At 42.6% G+C, this 22,765-nt stretch overlaps 4 protein-coding genes across 6 annotated transcripts; 2 read left to right on the top strand and 2 right to left on the bottom strand.

The window, feature by feature from the left end:
• Positions 1-711: 711 nt before the first annotated feature.
• Positions 712-5,331, bottom strand: LOC103978231 (uncharacterized protein At2g24330). Of its 2 annotated transcripts, XM_009393948.3 has the most exons (6): positions 5,170-5,329; positions 4,753-5,003; positions 3,501-3,645; positions 1,951-2,060; positions 1,306-1,720; positions 712-1,234 (listed from the first exon to the last, which is right to left on the bottom strand). In XM_009393948.3, the coding sequence occupies exons 2-6, from the start codon at positions 4,999-5,001 to the stop codon at positions 894-896; spliced, it is 1,260 nt and encodes a 419-aa protein (XP_009392223.2). In that variant the 5' UTR covers positions 5,002-5,003; positions 5,170-5,329; the 3' UTR covers positions 712-893. The 2 variants fall into 2 exon arrangements, with proteins under 2 accessions (XP_009392223.2, XP_009392222.2); XM_009393947.3 differs by having other exon boundaries at positions 4,753-5,331.
• Positions 5,332-6,472: 1,141 nt separating this feature from the next.
• LOC103978230 (uncharacterized) lies at positions 6,473-11,016 on the top strand. Its single transcript, XM_009393945.3, has 5 exons — positions 6,473-6,852; positions 7,320-7,442; positions 8,672-8,771; positions 9,198-9,310; positions 10,471-11,016. The coding sequence occupies exons 1-5, from the start codon at positions 6,532-6,534 to the stop codon at positions 10,690-10,692; spliced, it is 879 nt and encodes a 292-aa protein (XP_009392220.2). The 5' UTR covers positions 6,473-6,531; the 3' UTR covers positions 10,693-11,016.
• Positions 11,017-11,230: 214 nt separating this feature from the next.
• On the bottom strand, positions 11,231-15,126 carry LOC135623363 (inactive leucine-rich repeat receptor-like serine/threonine-protein kinase At1g60630). The gene is made up of 2 exons (XM_065126267.1): positions 13,220-15,126; positions 11,231-12,097 (listed from the first exon to the last, which is right to left on the bottom strand). The coding sequence occupies exons 1-2, from the start codon at positions 14,634-14,636 to the stop codon at positions 11,385-11,387; spliced, it is 2,130 nt and encodes a 709-aa protein (XP_064982339.1). The 5' UTR covers positions 14,637-15,126; the 3' UTR covers positions 11,231-11,384.
• A 4,129-nt stretch (positions 15,127-19,255) lies between these two features.
• LOC135623364 (putative 4-hydroxy-4-methyl-2-oxoglutarate aldolase 2) lies at positions 19,256-22,353 on the top strand. 2 transcript variants are annotated; one of them, XM_065126274.1, is made up of 2 exons: positions 19,256-19,410; positions 21,604-22,353. In XM_065126274.1, exon 2 carries the CDS (start codon positions 21,624-21,626, stop codon positions 22,128-22,130), a length of 507 nt encoding a protein of 168 aa, XP_064982346.1. In that variant the 5' UTR covers positions 19,256-19,410; positions 21,604-21,623; the 3' UTR covers positions 22,131-22,353. The 2 variants fall into 2 exon arrangements, with proteins under 2 accessions (XP_064982346.1, XP_064982350.1); XM_065126278.1 differs by lacking the exon at positions 19,256-19,410 and adding an exon at positions 19,427-19,534.
• Positions 22,354-22,765: the final 412 nt, after the last annotated feature.

Raw genomic sequence — 22,765 nt, forward strand, 5'->3', positions numbered from 1 at the left:
GAAAGTGGTACGAGTCAACCTTATAATCAGCATCATCCATGGAAGCCTAGAGAAACAAAAGTTGGCTACTTCTTCAATTTTTTTTTTAGGATAAATTCATTTAAAAAATTTCTTAGTTTTTTATTTTTTTTCCCGCATAGCATCTTTTCATTTTATTTTGATAAAACCTTTTTTTTTCTAAAAGATAAATTATATCTTATACCTACCTTATCAATCGTTATCTTTTATCTTATCGTTGTCCAACAATATTAAGATTGTGGGCAATAAGATAATCATGGTATCGTCTTTATTACCTTTATCGTCAATTATCAGGTTCTTTGTCGTCTTTCGTCTCATCACCTTTCATCATACCGATGACAGTGGGGCGGCTGGGGCTTCTCTTCCCTTCTCCTCTGTGTGGTTCACTGTAACGAAAACGTAGGTTGTGTCAAACACAGAGAGCAAATGTGAGAGCAACGACAAACAAGAGCCTTGGCGATGGAGGAGGATGTCACAACAACGTATGAGAAACAAAAACAACCACAACAAGACAAAGACTGATAAGACGAAAGCCAAGAATAATCTTGTCATTTAGAAAAATAAAAAACCTATGTAGAAATAAATTAAATAGGGATCACTCTACAAGAAAAAAAAAAAAAAAAAAAAAACTTAGGATTGTTTTTGAGAATTTGCATTTTTTTTATATGGATGAAAAAAATTGGAAACAGATAATTAGTTTCCAAAAGTTAATGAAACATTATAATTTCATCAAATAGGCATCAACAAATCGGTCTTATTACAGTACACGCATCTACTAACAGGTGAAAACACCTGTCTTAATCATATACACATGAAAGAAAGCCGACTACACTTTGTCATCACACAGCAACCGATTCGAACAGCGATCCTAAGCTTCAACTAGAATGTTTACCAAGCTCCTTCTCATCAACCTCCTCAGGAATCTCTTGTGCTGAAACAGGACTGCCACTACCATGCTTATCGAGCACGTTCTCATCAGTTCCTCCACCAGGAATCTCTGCTACAGTTGCTAAGCTGCTCACAACAGCATTTCTGGTAATCGAGTTTGCATTGTTCTTGCTACGACTTATAGCATCACCATCTAGTGAAGAGGTAGGTGTGTCCTTCCCTGAACTGGATCCCAATTCTTCCTCTGAGTGTCTTGACCCTCCATTCAAAGCATGGCAGTGCGGACAGTAATATGTTATGTATGCGAAATCCTCTTTTTTAGCTAGTCCTGCATATATACTCCATCCGTAAGTTTTGAGAAAACCAGTTAGGAAAAGTAATGGGCATCGCTCTACCCACCGTTATGCATATGGCAGTGGGCACATATCAGTGCGTAGCACTGAGTTGGATCCTCTCCCACGAGCAGTGCGGCTACCCGAGCAAGCCAACCTCCATCGTCAAAGGCTGAACCTCTGAAGTGTTCAACAACCCTCTGATTAGGAGAACCAATTTCTTGGGTATCGGCAACATACTCATTAAGTGTTTTGTCGATGATCTGAGATGTTGTGCTGCTCCCGGTGCTATGACCTCTCCTATGCATCGGTTTCCTGTTATGCAGCCCAGAAGACTGCACCAGCTCAACATCATTGCTTTTACCGAGTGTGCTTGAAGTAGATTCATCGCCCACATGGACTTTCAAGCCAGAATCTGCCCCAAGCTTAGATGCCAGAACAGTTGCCGCCGCCGCCTTTGCAGCAGGATCAAGATCATACCTCTGGTTCAAAAGTTCAGTCAGTGATATACACACTTAAACAACCGTTAACAAATGCCAGCAAGCAGCACAATTAAGGAACGCATGGAGTATAAGTTCGATAAAATGAACAAAGTACACCATAAAAAGAGGGCCATGATTTTACCCCAAAACATGTTTAACACAACAGCAGGCAAGCAATATAAGAGAGTGAAAGCAAGCGTGCAAGGGTAACAGAGATATCAAGAACAAACCTGAATAAGTTGTTGTGTGTTGTAATAATTTGTTTTCTCCTTGAGCTCATCAATTTTTGCTTGCCTCTCAGCACGTAGCCTTTCGAGGGTTTTCTGGTCCTTATCATCAACTGTAGAAAAGAAAGTATAATGTCCTGATGCACAAATATCTAAAAACAGAAATCTACTACATATTTGCACTCAGTTCAACAAACAGCAATGTGTAATAACAGGCATCCACAAGCATGGACAGAGCAAATTGAGATTGGGCATGACGGTGCCACAACTGCAACATGAATTATATTATACCTTTTTAGGTAGGAGTGGAGTAACTATCCTGCAAATTTGTTAAAGAAAAGGAAGATAATGAAAATTGAAGAGAAGAAAACCAGAGCAATGAGCCAAACTTGTGGTGCTAAACTAATCTAGCAACCACCGTTACAAACAGAAACTAAAAAAATGTTAATGAAGCACCCAAACTCTGCTTCCTTCCAAATGTAATGACAGACCACACAATAAAAAGCAGAACTCCCCTTACGTACAAACTAAGGAGGTCATATAAAAGAAATTCACATGAACTTTGCAGCACATCAACTAATTCAGATGAAAATTCCGAAAATCAATGCCATACATCTCATTTTAATATGCGAATAGAAAATATTTTTAATTTACTTGACCTGACCAATTACATCATAAAACAATCACAAGGCTTCAAACATTTAGAAGCTACAATCACTGTTACATATTGCTTTTTTTGCCAAGGAAATCTATTCTTATGATGACATTCAAACTCTATTACAATGACCTAGAAAATAATAGTTATCTATCCCTTAATATCCAACTTACTCTCAGAGTACAAAATTTGTGCATCATCTCTTCTGTTCATGGTCTAAATGGCTAACCATATGTAGACTATTTTAACCAGTCTTATGAAAAATAGAATTTCAGGATGGACATGTGGGGCCCATTCTGAATGAGATTATTAAGCAACAAAGCTATTCAAAATAAACAAGACACTGTGAATGAAACATAATTGGTAAAAACCATACCGTATGATATCATTTAGAATAGATTAAATTGCTTTTTTCCATGGGGAACCGAGTGATGCTTATAGCTACCACTTTTGGCTTCAATCAATTGTACAACAGAAATTACTACAATAGCCATAGTGTCCCAACAACTACTACAACACCCATAATGTCTCAACAGCTTGGGGCTGACTGCGTGGATATCTTTTTGGCCAATGAGCTTTAATCGATTGTCTCATATGGAAATATATTCTACTCATAAAAGATAGTCTCCTTGTGCAAGTAGTTCACTCAAACTATTTGCAATATCTGTATACTAAGATAATTGAAAGGGAAACGAGATCAATTACCCACAATTTTAGAAAGCATAAACCAAGATACTTTTACAGAATGGACTAACTAACACATATGTAAACCATAAAGATGGAGAAATGAAATATTATACTATAAGATTATCTAATATCGGGCGACTCATACAAAAGTATGGAGCAAATGGAATAAACTATTAAATTAATAATAGCTGGTGAAGAGTTTGATATTTACGCATTCTTGTGAAGCTTACAAGTGCGGAGTAGATAATAGTTGACAAGCCAGGTAATACAAACATGGGCAATACACGAATAGCCCTCATCTTCCAATCCAAGTCCACTGATCTTGTAGTGACTATAGCACAAGTCACGGCTACCACCTGGTAAGAAGTAGCTGCTTTCAGAAACCAAGATCAGACTTGAATTTTTTTTCTTAAGTCAGTAGCCAAGTAATTCGTTAAGTCAAAAAGAAAAATACATGCCAAGAGTTACCAATGTTGACAGGAATTCCCTGCGCCAAACTAAATCAACAAATAAATCCAATATGTATCATCAACAAATTCCAACGTATATATAACCCAATGCAACAGCAAGTCAAACATGAAAATTCTCAGACTATGAGAGTTGACTTTGTATTATTCCACAAGACAACATGTGATAAGTTTGTAAAGCAGTCTACTGCCTAAGAAATAGTTGCTGGTTTACAGGAGCAGATTGTGTTGTCACTCCAGACAGGAATATCCTAAGGTGAAAGATCAAGATAGAAAACTGTGGTAATCTTCTATATGATGTTGAGCGAAAATATGAAAAAGAAAGTAATTTTAGGTTGAAAAATATAAGAGAAAGGAACTTTTGAATTGCATCAAGAATGAATGCCATAGCATAGCAGGCAGATACCGCAGAAAATTGTCCACAAAGTTGACACAGGCAATTAACAAGGCTGGAAACTTTGGAAATATATTGATGAGACCAGCTAGTCAGCAACCAAAGATGGCTATATATTAATCATGAAAATTGGAGGGGAAAGTGACCTAAGTAGGGAAACATCATAGTCAGGAAACCAACAACCACAACAAACCGAATTAAGACCGAGTATAAGAAAATTGGAGTTGATGGTTATACTAAGAAGTTCAACAATGTATAAGATTACCCTCCAATTGGAACTAAATCTTCCATATTATTATGATTTTTTTTGGGTTTTGTTTTCTAATTTATTTCACTTAATAATTAATAACTAGGCTACTTGTGCACGTTGCAAAGTTAATCAATGCATCTCTTCTAAACTTATTCTCCAATTCGTCAGAGAATAGAACTTTCTTCCTTGTTTTAAACATAACCTCCAGGACTTTTTTTGCGCCCCCCCCCCCCCCCAAATTTATCAAAGCCACTAGACAATGAACAATGAAACAGAGAGGAAAAATCTGATTTTAAACACATCAATCCATTCCAATTGAAGGAGTTGACAAGAAAAAAGAGCAATATTTCACCTCGAGAATCACGGAGGATACTATGATATTCCTGGTCATCTTCCGCGACGACTTAGCCCTTCTCTTCAACCTCGCATGGACCGATGCCTCCTCCTTGGAGAGGTGCTCCAACTTCTTCTGGAAGTCATCGTCGGCCCCAAAAATCCCTCTCCACAGACGGGAGACAACCCCCCTGCGTGGCTGCTTTCCTCCCTTGGACGAGTTTGCGGGATCGACCACGGCGGCCGTAGCAGCTTCTTCCACCACCATTTCTAGAAGAGAAGGGGACCGGGGGGGAGGGGGAGAGGAGGAGAAGAGGGGATCCGATGGAATTGAACGGAAAGGGAGACGAAAAATTATATATCGAGTTGAAGGATCCAAGAGGAAGAGGAGAAGAGGCAATCGCGATCGCGATCGCGATCAGATCGAAGGACTCACCGATGATTCTTCTCTGATTGGATTGGAAAAAGGAGAACTTTTCTTGTTCGTTTCTTTCGATGGGGTTCCGATAAGAAGTATCGCCACCGTCCGGATGGAGAGACGAAAGCGAACCGTGTTCCTAGTGGCCAAGGAAAGGAGACGGACCACGCGTAAGAGGAGCGCAGTTAGCCGAGGGTGGTCGTGGCAGTTGAGAAGCTGGTCAAAATTAATTGAATGGTTGACCTCGAAATCGGGCAGATAACAATAACGATCACAACAACAACATTATTATTATTATTATTATTATTATTATTATTATTATTATTATTATTATTATTATTAGGTGAATTTTTTTTAAAAAATTATTTCATTTTTAACTTTCTCCATTACTATCCCACTTTCTTTGTATCGCAAAATGTGATTAACTAAACAAGTCAAACAAAACTAATTAAAATATTAAAATATTACTTTATGTCAATTATAATATTTTTTAAATATAACTATAATTTTTTTGGTATGTTATAAATGATCGTTATGTTATTTTGAAATCGATAAAGGAGCGACATCTTTTATGAAAATTTTTAAAACGGAAGGTTTTTCTCGTAAATTCATTGTAGATTGTTAGTTGTGATCTTTTTACAATTTATAATCATATTTTTTTAAATCATTTTTAATATATAGTTTTTAAATTTTTTTAAAATTAAAAATATAAATATATTTTTCTTCCTTCTTCCGTTTTCTCTCGATTCTTCTTCCCTCATCTTGACGAGCATCGAGGGGTTGTAGCACGAGCTTAGATGACATTAGTATAAAGGCATTGGAGAGTGTAACGAGTAACATCGCAACAACGAGAATAAAATAAGAGGATGTGAAGATGAAAAAAATAAAAGATAAAATCGGTAATACTGAAATTGTGAATAATAATAACAATAATAATAAAAGATTTCTTTTTCCAAAAATGGTCAATAATAAAAAGAGGACGGTAAATAGGAAGCTTCAAAATCGAGGATTTGTGGTTGTTTCATTGTCACCGAAAGATGGAGACGTCGGAGTTACCCACTTGAGGTCGCCACGAGCCGCTGGGGCCTCCTTGGGTTAATTAACCAAGTGTGTGAGAGAGACCGCCGGGTTTGTGTGGACTTTGGGTAGCTGCGCAGATTCAGGAGGGGTGTCCTGGTTTGATCGTTACCTAATCGCCGTGGCTCTTTTCTTACGGCTTGAGGTTAGATTTTGTGCTGGTGAGATGGCGGAATACATTAAGAACCAGCGCTTAATTTTCCCGCCACTTTTTCGCACTCCAAAGGAGCCCAGTAGAAAAGGAGACCTTCGAAGAGTTGGAGCGGAGGAGAGAGAGAGAGAGAGAGAGAGAGAGAGAGACGGATGGAGAGGAACCGGAAGGGAGGCACGGCGCCGACCGGGTGCTTCAAGTGCGGGAGGCCGGGGCACTGGTCTCGCGACTGCCCTTCCTCCTCGGGGAACCCTAACCCTAGCTCTGGCCTCAACAAGGCTACTGCCTTCTCCTCCAGATCCTCTCAGCAGCCGCCTCCCCAGAAGCCCTCTGCCGCTGCAGCGACCAGCGCCAAGAAGGCCCCGAGGACGAGGCCCAAGCTAACTCCGGATCTCTTGCTCTCGGACGATGGCCTCGGCTACGTCCTCCGCCATTTCCCTCGTGCCTTCAAGTACCATGGGCGCGGCCATGAGGTAATCCTCTTCTTGTCTTGGTACAGATCAACACGTATTCTCTAGGTGCTTTTTCAGATCGATTGTGCCTGCAAGCCCCTTTCTACTCGATTTTCCATCCCAATTAGTAGCATTTGCTGTTGGTTTCGAGTTTCTCTATCATATCCGATCTCGTTAGTGTATCCTAACCGTTCAATGCTGAATAATGCATCTTTTCCTTCACTTTTGGAGAGTTCCCATGGCAACCATTAATCTTTCTATATATTGATCATTTGACCCTGTCGTAATTTCTAGGGTTTTTTATCCGCTTACTTATCCTCCTTATGCAGCTGTTGGTAATCGGAATTATAAGGTTGCTTTGTCGCAAATATTTGATTCCGGTCGATGATTGAAAATTGTTTGGAGCTTTTTCCCTAAAGAAGAGTTCAGAAGTGCTGTTGTTGGCTTTTGATCAGATTCCTCAGTTAGTATTGGTGTTTTGCTTCCAGGTGGCTGATCTTGGTAACTTGATTGGTCTGTATGCACAATGGCACTCGCATTTGATCCCTTACTACTCCTTTGATCAGTTTGTACACAAGGTCGAGCAAGTTGGTGCCAGCAAGCGAGTCAGGGTAAGCTGATTTTCCCAAATCCAAAGTTTTTAATAAAAAAATGAATAATCTCTGTAGATTGTTTGTCTGATTTATCTATGAGTAAACTGTCACTGATGTTTCTCTTACCTTTGTTGTTGGAAGCTACATACAGGTACATGGCGTCTGAATTGTATAGTTAAGAGAAACACAGGATGCTTTAGTTTTGCATCATGTACTTATTCCAGAATATGAGAATACAGTAAAAAAGAGGGATCTAACTTCTAACTTTTCATACACATGGTTGTAACCTTCTGTAATGATAGAAGTTGACACTAGATCTTAATTACCTCTTTCTATGTTGATCTTGGTTCCCATTTTGTTTCGAATATGAGGACTTCCAACTGTTACCTTAGGTTGATATTTCATTTCATGTTTAAACTCTGCACCACGGCCATTATGCATTTTCTTTTCATTTACAAAGGGTGCATACCTTGTCATTGATTATGCAGGGATAGTCCAAGGGACCAGGTTTTCATTTAAATAGCATATTAAGTATTAACTAAGTTTAACTTCATATGATCTTATTTGAGTCACTCTGGAGCTGTTGTTAGCATGGAAAAATTATTTGTCAACCAAGCACATTTTGTACCTTTGAACAAGCTCAAGTTGATGCATTACTAGCGATGAGGATGTTACCTGGAGTAAATATGCTGTAATCTGTTTCTTATGTTGTGGTTGGATGTCCTGTTCACAATGATTCTGGAGTCTAGGGCTAAAGATGTTGAAATTGGTGACTTTTTTTTGAAGTATTTTAAGAGGAATGATCTTTTGGTGCACTTGAAACTTCTGTTCTTGCTTTGTGCTCATGTTATGAAACTCCTATCAAAACATTATAGCTTTATCCTTTCAGTTGCTTAATTTGATTGGTTTTCAATATATGCCCATCTATGTTGTGCTAGATGCATCAGCAAATCTCACACATAACTTCTATTTTTAAGTTCAGAGATGTCTCACATGATGATGTTAAAATGTTCTCTTCTGCTTCCTCTCATGAACAAGGTCTTGATAATTGCTTTCTCTATAATATTAGGAAAATATTACTGTTTGTATTGATCACAAAAACTAAGTTCAAAGAAAACCATTCAGGATGAATATTCTGATCATATCAGAATAATTAGCTAATTGTTCCAAGATATTATTGCTCAACTGAAGCTCACAAGTGAATACATGTCTGAGTTTCTTTTTATTCCTCGTTTTTTTTCCGCAAGAGATGCATCTCAGAATTGAATGAGAGAGTTGCCAGAGGAGGAGACCCCACAAAGCTGCATGAACCCCCTGTTGAACAAGTTGCTCCAGAAACAGAACAAGGTACATGATACCTGCTTGGACTTTCCATCTGAGTTGCATAAACTGTCTTACAATCTCATTTCTTTTAAACTTAGTTTATGCTTGCAATTTTTTTTGCAACTGCCATGCATCCTCAAAAGGAGGCAAACCAGAGGCTAATTGGCCTGTATAGACCGAAATACACCTAAAATAAAGGAATGATAAAAACTTGTTTCTGTGGTAAGAAATCAGCTCCCATTTATGAGTTGATCCATCATTTTATACCTCTTTAGTAAACCACAGGCAGATCTAGCATTCTGATGCTAAGTTACACCTATATGATGTCAGCACATGTCATTTATGGCTTTTATATATGTAGGAAATTTCATGGAAAGAAGACAAAGACAATGTTTTTGTAGCATGACTTTGAGTATCTCATTTGATCTTTTTTACCTTTGATCATTGCAGATGATACTGTCGTTGAAGATCCAGTTGCTGATGCAGTAGATCCATTTTTAGAGAGTCATGAAGCCGATCACATTCAAGAGATGTTTGATGAGATTTTCCACAAGGCTACTGAAGTAACACATTTTGCCTTTTCTTCTGTGGAAAATTCATTTAACCATCTAATTTTCTTTCCAAGAATCTTTTTACTTACGTTAGGCTTTTTTCTCAATTTTCGTTGTAATCACTATTTAAGATTTTTCCTGCATAGTCATCTTCTATTTCATTTTTGTTTCCTGAACCTTTTGAATTGATGTTTAACTGCTTGAGAACGCTGATGGTTCATCTCACATTAGCTGCCCTCAAGACCATTGAGTAATAAGCAATGCTGTTGATATCATAATATATTCATGTTTTTCAATTTTGAGTGCACACTCTTATTTCTTTCCTAATGATTGTTATTTAGAACATGGTATGAGCGTTGGTTTAGCACCTTGTTATGAGTGTGCATCAACTGATTCTGGGTTGCGAAACCCACAGGGGCACCCCAAAATACAGCAATCAAGTTTAGTGAACCAACAACCGAGTTTGCATGTCGGGTCAACTTGGTTTTAGAATTTTGAGAGAATAAATAAAGGCCAGGCTTCAGATGAGAGTTTCATGTTCATTTATGTATTAACTTGACACACAGCTGACCAACATAAGCCATCCCTGATCTTTAGTTTGAATGTTATGAAGCAAATGGTAAATGCTGATCTAAAACTGTATGATAGATTGCAGAATTTAGGATCATTTTCTGTTTCTGGAATTAGGTGAAGTTAACAAGAGCATTTGCATACTATGTTCATGTCCCGGCGGCAGGAAATGAGAGATCAAGCACAACCATGTAATGTCTTAAATAGGATTTGCAGTAAAGAACTTCTGGGGCAATCAATGGTTTGTTAATATGAATAACTTTTTAGAATTGGATCCGTGAGAGATGATTAAGCTTTGTTTCAAGTCTGCATGTGGCAATGTCAACTGTTTGGAAGTTCTTTAGACAATAATTTCCTCCGTTGTACTGGTAGTTTTGAGCTTACTTTACATGCTAATACCTTTCATCCAGCAGCTTCATACATGTTTAGTTGTACACAAACCTTTCATTCAGCTCAACTTTCACTAGTCGAAATTATATGGTTAAAACTTAGATGCTAAAACAAAGTTTATGCTTTGAAACTGTCTAATAGGAAACAAAGTTTTGTTGGTTTTATCACCCTAGATGTTAACCTGTGCTTCAAAACTACAATTGCAACTGCAGGAACCATGTGAGTCCTTGCAGCAGGAACAGACGCATGCCTCAGAAGTAAACCGTCAGCTATGTTCGACAAAGGAACCAGTGTCACAAAATCGAGAAGCAGCTAGTTGTGTCTCCACGCCAAGCAAAAGTCGGATTACAGAAGAGCAAAGGGCACGAATGGAAGCGAACCGCTTGAGAGCACTGGAAAGAGCTGCAGCTCGGGCTCGTTCAGCAGCATCTTGAATATTTCATCCTTTTAATAAATCCAAATCTCTCAGTTGAGAACCACAATGATCATTCCACCATGATTGTGGGTCCAGAAACAACCTACATCAAGAGGCTGTGAAGTCTTGATTTGAAATCATATATGTGCAAAAAAAAAAAAATGTTCGATGGCTGCAGTTTGATGCTCTTTAGTTTCTTCAGTGCAGATCCTGTAAATGCATGGTTCTCAGATTTGATGTTGTAGTTCATGCTTCTTGTTAATCAAGAATTTTGGCTTAAAATGAAGGATGCCTCCATGTAATAGAGATCATTTCGGAACTGGTTTTTTGGAATATGAATTTTTCCCTTGTAAACCTCAATTTGGGTTGTGCTCATGAAATCTAATAAGCATCTCTCATAAGTTTTTTATTTTATTTTTGACATATATCTCAAATTTCTGCTTTGGAATAAGCTGTAGATAAAACACGAAACATTATTTTTATCCCTTCAAAGTTAAAAGAAAACAATACATCATGAACTTGAAATGAAAGATACAAAAAGATGGGAAAACTAGTGGAACAGAAGACCAGAACAAAAACCAGTAGTTTCTTTCAAGTCTCGGGGGAAAACAATAGTCACATTCTTTGGTACACTCGCGCTACAGCGCTCTACAACTTCCATCCTCGAGGAAATCGCTCGCGCACCCACACAAATTATTCCCTTCGTCGTCATTAATCCCTCTCCGCGAAGCCCTCCGATCCATGCTCCCTCGGCAAGCTCTGCACCGTGTCCGACCACCTCCCCGGCGAGTGGTCGCTGCTGTTGGACGAGACCATCACCTCCGCCCGCGCCTCCCTGATCATCCGCAGCACCTCCCGCATCGGCGGCCGCTTTTCCGCCTCGACCGCTACGCACGCCACAGCGATGTTCAGCAGCGCCGTCAGCTTCTCCTCGGATGCCTCGTTCCCGGACGACCCGGGGTCCTCGCCGGAGTCGTTCCGCTCCTCCTCCCGCACGGAGCGGACCCACCGGGGGATGTCGGCGCCGTGCTCCTCCACCAGGTCCTGGAACGGGGTCTTCCCGGTGAGGAGCTCCAGGAGGAGGACGCCGAAGCTGTAGACGTCGCAGAGGGGGGTGAAGGAGGGCTTGGGAAGGCGGGACTCGGGCGCGCGGTAGAAGAGGGAGGAGGATGCGGCGGAGGAGGAGGGGGCGGCGAGGTCGTGGGGTGAGGCCGGGGGAAGGAGGAGGAGGGACGGGATTAGAGCATAGTCGGCGAGGCAGGACTCGAAGTCTGGGCCAAGCAGGACGTTGGAGGGCTTGAGGTTGGCGTGCACGGCCGGCGGGTTGCTCTGGTGGAGGTACAGGAGGCCGGTGGCCACGTCCTCCGCTATCTTCAAGCACGACGTCCAGTGCAGCGGCTTCCCGCTCCCGGATGGACGCGACCCTGCAGAACCGATGCCACCATGCAACTTAACACGGTAACACAAATCATACCATTCTTGCTTTTTTAATGTACCCTACTACCCTAGCGGTGCTAACTACCGCGAAACAGATGCGACAAGATCTCCACGTGACCATCTCTTGCTGCCCCACACCACACACCACGAGTCCCCAAGTACAGTGGGGGGGCGGTGGTGGAGAGGTCAAGCTCTGCATGATCGAGAGAGAAACACGGCAAAGAAAAGAAGAGGAGGAATCACAAAAAGTGAGAGGTAAAGCTTGGCCACCTGGGCCAACCTAAATCATGGTTGAAATCCCACCACCCTCTGTTTCGATGCGAGCAGGCCATTTAATGTTCCCCCCCACCCGCCCCAAGGAATGAGAGAGAGCTGCAGCAACAACAGTCGTCAGGAACCAGGACAGAGACTGTTTTGACCGCGATCTAAAATTTGAACGGGAAGGCTACAAGGTAGACAAGTACTGACATAAAGACACGAGGTAGAGCGGTGCCAAGCTACCACAGCTCACACCGGCAGCCAGCGGATCCACCGCCACAGATCAGGAACGTCCGCCTCTCCTGACACAGGTTTTACTTTGAATCGGGCAACCCTTGTTGGGTCGAAAGCAGCACACAAATCCGTTCTCGGTAGCATTCGATTTGTGATTCTCCAAATTGCTCTGCACACGAATCTCTCTCATACATGAAAGCAGTACAAGTAGAGCTTTCACCGAGAACGGAGATCGAGCAACACCTGCTCCGCCCAATCGGTGGCCATTTAATGGGGTGGTCACAGCGAAGTGGCACTAGTACTGCTCAAAATAAAGTGAGCCAACCACCAACCGGTCCAGTTAAGTAGATGCGTCAATTCATCTGATCGATGCCAACTTGATCCAGCATTGAATGCTGGTTGTGTTCCCGTCTTGACTCATCATGTTTCCCTATGCTTCGTCTTCACCATCTCATGTGCAATCCAAAAGTACCATATTTACGTGGCGTACCCTTACGCATATTATATGAGTTGTCGACACTGTTACTATGTGGTGATATGTATAATAAAAGATAAGTCGAGGGACTTAAACGTAAAATTAGCAGAGAGACAGAAGACACAGAGTACCGGGAACTGACCGTGGATGAGGGAGAAGAGGCTGCCATTGGGGAAGTAGTCGTAGACGAGGAGGCGTTCCTCCTTGGCGTGGAAGTAGGCGCGGAGGGGCACCAGATTGGGGTGACGTAGCCGGCCGAGGTCCTCTATCCGGCGACGGAATTCGTCCGCGGGCGGGCGGGACGCCTCTTTGAGCCGCTTCACCGTCACGATGAACCCGGACTCCATCACCGCCTTGTACGTGCTCCCCACCGTCCCACGCCCCAGCGTCTCCGCGGACGCACGCAGTAGCTCCTCCAGGCTGTACATCTCACCCACGCCGCCGCAGAACACCAGCTTCCCGATCCCCTCCGCCTCCCATGAGAACCCGCCTTTCGCTCCTTCGCCTCCTGCTCCTCCTCCTCCGTCTCCGCCGCCTTCTCCTCTTCTGCCACCGTCTTCCTCCGCGGGCTTGCTGCGGCCACCCAATCCGACTCCGATCGATCGGCTCTCGACCACTCTTCTAAGCTTCCTCTTGCATGCCAATAGCAACGCGAGAGCCAAGCATATCGATAGGAACACCGCCCCGGCGACCGAGCCGGCGACGATACCTATGATCCTTCGCCTGCTGCTTTTATTGTGGGTGGGAGGGAGAAAGGGAGGAAAGGCATTTACGTGGCCAAAGGACGACTCTGGGCTGAGGGACGGCGGCGGAAAGATCAACTTCTGGGTGCAGGGGGCTCCAATTTGAGCTCCGCAGAGGTGGGAATTGCCGAGGAAGGAGGAAAGGTTAAAGCGGACGAGGGCGCGGGTGGCCGGGATCTCACCCGAGAGGTTGTTGCCCGAGAAGTTGAGGTAGCTGAGACTGGGTTGGTTGAAGGCCGGGATCTTCCCCGTTAGGCGGTTGTCTTGTAGCAGGAGCGCGTAAAGCCGTGGGAGTCCGGCGAGGGACGTCGGGATGGGGCCGGAGAGAAGGTTGTCGGAAAGTACGATCACTTTTAGGCGGTGGAGCGCGGCGACGGTTTCGGGGATCCGGCCGGAGAACTGGTTGTCGTTGAGGAAGAGGGATTTGAGGTTGACAAGCGGGGATAGGTCGGGAATGTTGCCGGAGAGCGAGTTGGACTTGAAGCTGAGGACGCGAAGCTGGTCGAGAGGAGCGAGGAGTTCCCGGTTCAATGACCCGGTGAGGTTGAGGAATTCGAGCACCAGCTTGGTTACTCTGCCATCAGGGGAGCACTCCTTCACCCCCTTCCACCCGCCGCAGAGCCCAGAGGCGGACTCTCGCCGCCACGGCAGGGAGCCGTGAGGATCTATTGAGGACTTTAAGGCCAGAAGCGCATCAAAGTCGCCGGCGGCGGAAGCGCGAAGGAAAGAGAACGACAAACAGAGGAGGAGGAAGGAGAGATAAAAATCGCACCTTGGAGAAACGGGCTGCGATTCCATCGAGAGAGAAAGTAGCATAAGAGCATAGCAGAAGGGGCTGGGGAGTGCAAATGGTGGTTCAATGCGGTCGTCCGAAGGCTGCTGCCACCACGGGAACGAGGAAGAGGAGGAGGAAGTCAGGTGCGAGTGACATTGCTCCCGCTGGAAAAGGAAAGCTCGGGTCTCTCGACTTCGATTTCGAGAAGGAGGGCATGAGTCTTGGTGGGTGGCTGAAGCGAGCGAATCCGTCGAACTCTGAGCACGGGAGTGGCTTCACGTGAGCCAGTCAGGGGCGGCGAAGAGGCGCATAGGAAAGGAGAGGGATGGATGCTTTCCTCTGGTTTTACTGCTGCTCTCCAATATAATTACTATATCTCTTGTACTCTCGGCCTCGGGCCTCTTAAAACCTCTATTTATCTCTCTCTCTCTCTCTCTCTCTCTCTCTCTCTCTTTCTCTCTGTATTCCCCAGTGGCATGGGATCCGGTGGACCTTCCCCCACACTCCTCGAAGATTGTTAGACCGACTGATGCACTTCTAAGCCTGAATGAAAGGCCAACAGTGTTGACCGCTGGAGAAGAGAAGAACAAGGCAACGAGTGATGCCTTCACCGTAACATTCCCGAACGCTGATAAAGTCCCGCAGTAAGCGAGTTAGATTGGGAAGAGCTCGAAAGGAGAGAGAGGGAGGGAGGGAGAGTACATTTCACTTTCATCTCATGAAACGAGTGAGAGAAGTTAGAGCTCTCGACTGGCAGCTGCCTTCCCTTCCGGCCAGAATAAAGTCGCTTTTAGTGTATCTGAACATAACACCGGCTTTTTTGGAGAACACGAAACCTATACCCCCAAATTTTACCTCCGGTAAAGGCCAATCCTACTTGGCACGCGTCGGCACCACAAACTCGCCTTCTCTCAATCGCTGCGACTCCGGTGTCCCGAACTGGCACAGCAGGGTTCAGGGATCCGGTGGGTCGCACCAGAGAGTGAGCGTGATGCACGTCACGGTGAGAGTGCGGCTCCCCCGAACGCTGCCGCGAGCCGCACAGCAGAGGTTGCGCGGAAGAGTTCGTGCTCGGCCCCATCAGGCCGCGGTTGACCCCCCAGGAGACTATCGTTCAGAGAATGATGTGGCCGCCCCATCACCCCTGAAAGTATCATGGCCGATCAGTTGTCCGGTGTCGATCGGTACCGAGATGTCTGTCCGGCCCACCTGTACCCGCGCCACGTACCTGAGCGAAAGGGTTCCCAGCCTTTGACGGGTCCCTAAACCCCTTGGTTGCTTCGCCTATCGTCTAACGGAGCTGTCAACGTGACACATCTGTCCGGTTAGCCGAAAAAAGGCGCATCCCGTACGCGAGAGAGACACGCACGACTACACGACCACAGCCACCTGTCCACGCCGATTCCGTGACTGTATACGTACGCGGCGTATGTACTCGAAATGTTTGAGATGTTAAAGTTGCACGAGGGGTGGGGCCAGCTGCAAGTAGACCCACCCGATCGCAATCAGATTGCCGAGTCACATCCGTATGTTAGCCGAACCAACTCAGGCTATGCCCCAACCGGGCGCGTGTGTTCCAACTTTTGAGGGTCATATCGAGCTGTTTGATGTGACTAGCTGCGGAACCGCTGGTCCGGAGAGCTGTCAATCTCGGATCTGCATCGCCAAGAATGGTTCTGATTTCTTTTATGCTTATCTCGATAAATCTGATTAATTTGCTTCAACATGTTGTTTGTAGTTTTCTTGTTTATGTTCTCTTCCCTAACCTTCATTTTACGTGTCGACCAAAATCCCATTAATCAGTAGTAAGAAAACATCAATCCCAATGCAACTTTGAGGCTCTCATCTGCTATTTCATGAAGAAGATGTACCATTCACGGAGGTAATCTCCATCTTCTCCACCAAGATGTACTCTCTCTCTCTCTCTCTCTCTCTCTCTCACGCGCACGTCCCAGTCCGACATGCGCGAGATGAGAGAGCCGTGCCGTCATCAATGGAAGCATCCTCCTTGGGTCATCATCCCACCCACGTTATTTCTCAGGTGTTCCCCAACGCACCGGACCGAGTCCGTGTGCCAGCCAAGATCGGTGCAGTTCGAGTTCTTAGAGAAGAAGAAGACGGCAAACCGGGATCTGCACAGAGAACTCGAGCCCGGTCTAACAGTAGAGTCGTCCAAGTACTGCACAAGATTGAGAGTTGATGTGTAGACAAAACTACTTCATGTATCAGCGACTACTTTGAGATCACCTGCCCTCGACTTTGAAGCCTACCGCATGCCGTGCTCTCCACCCCGCAAGGATCAGGCCCGGGCAAAGACCTTAACATTCCCTTCGCCAAAGGACAAACTCCTCATTGCTGTCACGTCATCAGGTGCAAATCTTCTTGTAGTATACAAGAGACGATGCTTGCGAGGCTTCGAACTCCGTCATCCACTCCATGTGCTCGAGCACTGCGAGAGACACCGGCACAGGCCGTGCGAATCGCAGACTGGCTCATCCCAGCTTCTCTTCTCGAGAAAAGATGCGCATGGATTTATATTCCTCGAGTGCGTCTCGCAGTTCAGTGCCCGGAACAGGCATCGAGATTCCGACCTCTTCTGTATGATTTATTTCGAGGGGAAAAGGAAGGAGAAATGTGATGATGACGACCGAAGCGATCTCTGAAAGATTCGGAGATGTGCGAGTGCTTCGATATCCGTGGAGTCTTGCACGGTGTTCCAGGACTCGATTTACGGTGTGATTCAGTGAAGGAAGAGACGATAATGCATGTAAAAAAAGTTACTCTCCTTTCTTGTCTCCTCGTTCTCGGAGTTGGCAAACATTTGAACTCTCCCTCTCCTCTCTATTTCACACACATTTTTCTGTATTATTGAGTTAAATCGGATCATAATAAGATGTAAGAACATAACTCATAAATTAATGAGTCAATTAGAGAGCATGAAATCACTTCCGAACTCCATTAGATAAGGCAATATGAAAAAGTACATATTTAAAATGTTTTGAAACTGGAAACAAGTACTGCAAGAAAGCAGTACAGAATCATAATCATAAGGAACTACTTCCGGAACTCCACCATCTGGCCAATGCATTTGCCTTATCTGAAGGTTGAGTTGGGTTGGAGGAGCAAACACAACACATCACATCACATCACATGCATCAATTCACTGCTTGCACATGAAACTTAATAATCCTGTGCCCATCTCTCCCTCCTGCATCTGAGCAGTGTGCAAACACTGTAGCGAGTGATTGCTGGTATTTGATCTACCCACTGAACTCAGCTCTAAAAGCTTTTAATTGCTTGTTGGAAGCAGTAGCATGCCTTGGATTTCTTTGCGGCACTCGTTTATTACAGCCAGAAGGCAGTGTCATTTCTGAATCTGCTCAGCATCTGCTAGACCTCGATCACTCTTCATCTACTTGCTACTGGTCAGTCAGTGGGTTTAATCTTGTTTACTTTCCGTAACATTTGACAGCTATTTTAGATGCTTGCTTTTGCTGGCCACAAAAGGATGACTCGTTTGCTGCAAGGAAGAGAGTAAAGGTGTGTGCGTGCTCCCCTGGGAGATGCCAATCTGCTGAGCAGCAGAAGACTGTTTGCCTGCTGCTGTGTTATGTGAACGCTGTGAAGTAGGATGACTTGATGGCTTAATCGAATCTAATTTCTAGCGGTTTATGATAACTGATCTATTAATTTTATTGAATCTGAATTATTCATTTTGAGCTTTAAGTTAATAGTAATATATCCATATGATATTTTATAAGTTAATTTTATATGAATTATAATCTCTCCTATTTTAGGGTTTGACATCCTTATTAAAACTAATATGTTTCAAAATTGAACCCTAATAATTATGAAATATAATTATGAGGCCTAACTCAATGCATAGGCTTCAAAACTCTTATAATATTTTTAATAATAAGAGCATGTCAATCATCAAGATTTTATTAACTAAAATAATTGATACTATCACCATGCTAATAATGTCTTTGTTTCGGATCCTTACATAAATACGACGGTATAAAAATTAATATTATTTTCTAATCAAGTCATATTATTATAAAAACAATATTTTAGGCATTAAAATATATCTATTATTCATATTAATGTGACCATAGAACATGAAAAATGGAGTATACAAAGTTAATAATCATCATAAAACACTTTAAAAAAAGAGAGGAAATTATCAGTCCCATAAATTTTGCTCCTCTTATTGTCATTTAATTTAATATTATGATCATTAGCCATATTATAAATTTCAAAAAATATAAATACACATAAATAAATGAATTTATAGACATCAAAACGAAAACAATACTCCACGGCTCGAATTGGTTGATAAAATTTTAACAGCTTATCACAAAATTCACCACTCCGAATGTTATATTCGTTACTTATTTTTATAAGAATAAAAAAAACTCATACCTTTTATTTTCCGATTGAATCACCCAAGGAAAGTTTACAGGCTGATGCGACCTTTCCCAGATCTGATGTGGAGGCCACATCATCCTGCAAACTTTTCTGGGGCAACTCAACAACGAAACATGAGAGAGAGAGAGAGTCGTTGCGGGCGCCCGGACGTCGACTTTGACAGTTTGACGGAATCCGGTGGACGCGTTGGACTCCACAAAGCCATCTCGATTCGGCGAATAAAAGTACTGGAGTCCGGACTCCAAATCTAACGGACGAGGTGGGTAGCGGAGGCGGATGCCTTAACGACTCCCGTCATCTTCTCCTCCTCCGGATTCCCCATCCCTCACCTAACGCCGTGTTCCCCCATCCTTCGAGCTGACCCCCTTCACCGTCGATCTCGCAGAGGTAAGAAGCACCACGATCCCTCCCTTTATCTCGCCGTTCTTGCCGTCAGATTGCTTTTCTTCTAGCCGTCCCACGATCTTTGCGGCGAATCCGGAATTATTTGCCTTCTCGCTGCCTGATTAGGGTTTGTTTTGCGAGATTCTTCTTGACTCTTGTGATTTCTCGCGGTTTTGTGTTGGCTCAATGGGTTTCCGTGGATTCGTATGGAATAAACTACGATCGTACAAGTATCAGATATTCTTGGTAATGAGCAGCTTCGTTGCTGGATCTGGTTTAATGAAATCAGCCTTATTGAGCTCGTGTAATACACCGTATCGCTATTGTTAGTTGGTATGGTGTTATGGTGAGGCGTAAACGCATTATACTCTTTTGATGCATGATAGGGGCTTCAAATTGTATAGCAATTCTAATTAGTAGTTGGAGTGCACAAACATAATAGAGGCGGCCTTAATATATTTCCTTTTTTAGTGAATTTTGACTGCACACCTGAAGAAACTTGAAGCATGTGGCAGTTTTACTTGTCCTTATTAGATCAAGGTTCTTGGGGCGATTTTCTACACGGATTTTCCTCATTACTTTTGCTTTTGGTGGTATTTTTGGATAAGAAAAAGAACTTTAGAAGTGATAATGTCAAGGCCCCTTGGATTATGCTGGCGGCATGATTTTGTACTTTGTATGTTGTTACTGCATTTGAAATAGCTTCAAAGACGCTCATTACAGCTCAGCTTTCTCCCGAATATTTAACAGGGATTGTCTGTGAAATAAAATATTAAGTTTCTCATTTAAGATGGAATTTGAATGGATATATAATTCGGTGATTCTTTAACTAGAAATCAAGAAGTGATTGAACTTGCTCACGATGATATCCTTTTCACACGTGGGATCCGAGTTGCTTTTGAGGTTGTCACTCAATTGATATATGCCTTATGTCGATTTTGGTGCTTTACTTTTGAAAATTTCCATATAATGACTTGAACAGTTTATTTAATTGGTTTAAATTGTTAAATAGAACTAAATTTATGAATGCAAAATGGTTATGATTCTTTGCTAGTCACCGAAGCATAACCTGCCCAGTGTAGCTCACAAATCGGAAGTTGAATTCTTGGACCTGAAGACCAATTAACTTGTACACTGTAATGACGCACGATCAATTTGACATGTGCTACAGTGGGAGGGTGGGCTAACGGGGTCCTATCACAGAGGACAGCACATAAATGCAGTAATTTTTAGGTTGCAATCAGTTCAGGAGACATATCACAAATTCTTCTTTAGTTTAGGTAGCTACCTACTACCTAGGAGGTGAAACTATCTTTTAGATGACTATAAATGAGGATTCAGGTATTGCTGCGCTATGCTGCATGAAACTGAGATTACTTCTGAATATTATTGGTGTTCATGATTTTTAGACACAGTTAACATTTAACGTCTTGTGTCAATGTGTCGGGATTTTCACTAATGTTCTGTAAAGAACACGGTTTCTTTGCCTGAACTTAAAATTGAAGATCTTTAATCTAGAGTAAAATCAGTCTTAAATATTTTGATGTACCAGAAGCAACAAAAGATGACTCTAAATACGAGCTCGTTAGGAAGCTTAATACGGTTGATTCCAGCTTGATACTTATTTAGATACTGATGATTGCTGTATTTAATAATAAATCATTATGCCAGGAAATGCAAGTTGACATAACTTGCTGGAATACAAATGCAAGCATATATCTGCTAATGCGAGTCGAGGCTTACGTGGATCCTGATAATCAATATCTTGTTAAAAATAAGTTCAATGGTAGGAAAACCTGGGCAAGCATAGACAATGCTAATTCTAGTTAGTGTTAGGACAGTTGTTTTTCTTCCAGAAATTCCATCAGCAAGGAAATTGATTAATAGGTTCAGTTTAAACAAGTGCAAGTAGGATATTGCAAAATGCATGTTGTTCAGGGTCTAAATTAAATCTTATTTCTGTCTTTATTGCCTGATCTTAAATTTCAGCTATGAACATATTAGCTTCTGTTTCAACAGAGAAAAGCTGAGAGTCAACAATGCAGCATTGCACTCGATCACTTGTAATACCCAATTAGATTGATCTTATGGCTATTATATTTCCAATGTTTAGCAGGTTCTTTCAGCCATTTTATTTATGGAGACAAACCATCCCGTAGGTGTTCTTTTCTTGATATGAGTTGCCTTTTCTTCTAGGTACTTTTGATTAAACAACAATGGCTGGTTTACCATTAGCAACTGCTGAAGCATGTGATGCGAATCCACATCTAATCCTTAATGGTGAGCTTCGTGCACTTCAACCAATATTTCAAATTTATGGCCGAAGGCAGGTCTTCTCTGGCCCCATTGTCACTCTTAAGGTCTTTGAGGACAATGTTCTTGTTCGTGAGTTCCTTGAGGAGAAAGGTAACGGTAGAGTTTTGGTTGTCGATGGTGGCGGAAGCATGCGTTGTGCAATTTTGGGTGGTAACCCAGTTCAACAGGCTCAAAACAATGGGTGGGCTGGTATCATCGTTAATGGTTGCATTAGGGATGTTGATGAGATCAATGGATGTGATATCGGTGTAAGAGCTTTGGGTTCTCATCCGATGAAGGCAAACAAGAAAGGATATGGAGAGAAGCACGTACCGGTGAATATCGCAGGGACTAGGATTTGTGATGGTGAGTGGCTCTATGCAGATAGTGATGGCATTTTAATTTCCAGGACAGAAATATCGGTTTGAAATCCTTGGGCTGACCACGACTATGAAGTCTTGTCTTTGTTGTATCAGCATATACCTTTCTTTCTTAAGACCTTGCTAAAGTCTTGTAATACCTGCATCGAAGAGCTAAGACTTGTAGTAGTTAGTACGCTCGTTCCGTCGTTTTAGTTGGCATTAAAATCAACCACTGTGAGCTTCTTTTTGTTGTTTTCTCTGCCCGTAATGATATCATATGATTGATTAATTTTGTTTTGTGTGATGGAGTGAGTGACATGTTTGGAATATTTGTTTTGTCAGGCAAAGTGGATATTTCAGTTTAACATGACAAATTTTGTTCCATGATTTAATGTTCTTTTATTCTCTTTGAAATATTGACAAGTGTTAGTTAGATGATGGATGCCCTAGGCAATTTTAAATCTATTGACAAACTCAGTAGCAGATTATAGTTTTCTTGTGCATGAGGAGCTGAAGCCTTTCTCATTATCGTGTGCTAATAATAATGGCTGCTTGCATTGAACTTTTTACAAGGATACTCATAGAATATAGATAGTATTATTATTATTATTATTATTTATATATGACTTTGCATGCCAACTACCTACACTTGTGCTACAATGTTTTGCACAGATACTACCGTGTCTTGGCCAATGATGGTC

The sequence above is a fragment of the Musa acuminata genome, chromosome BXJ1-3, assembly GCF_036884655.1.
Source record: "Musa acuminata AAA Group cultivar baxijiao chromosome BXJ1-3, Cavendish_Baxijiao_AAA, whole genome shotgun sequence".
Lineage (NCBI taxonomy): Eukaryota > Viridiplantae > Streptophyta > Magnoliopsida > Zingiberales > Musaceae > Musa > Musa acuminata.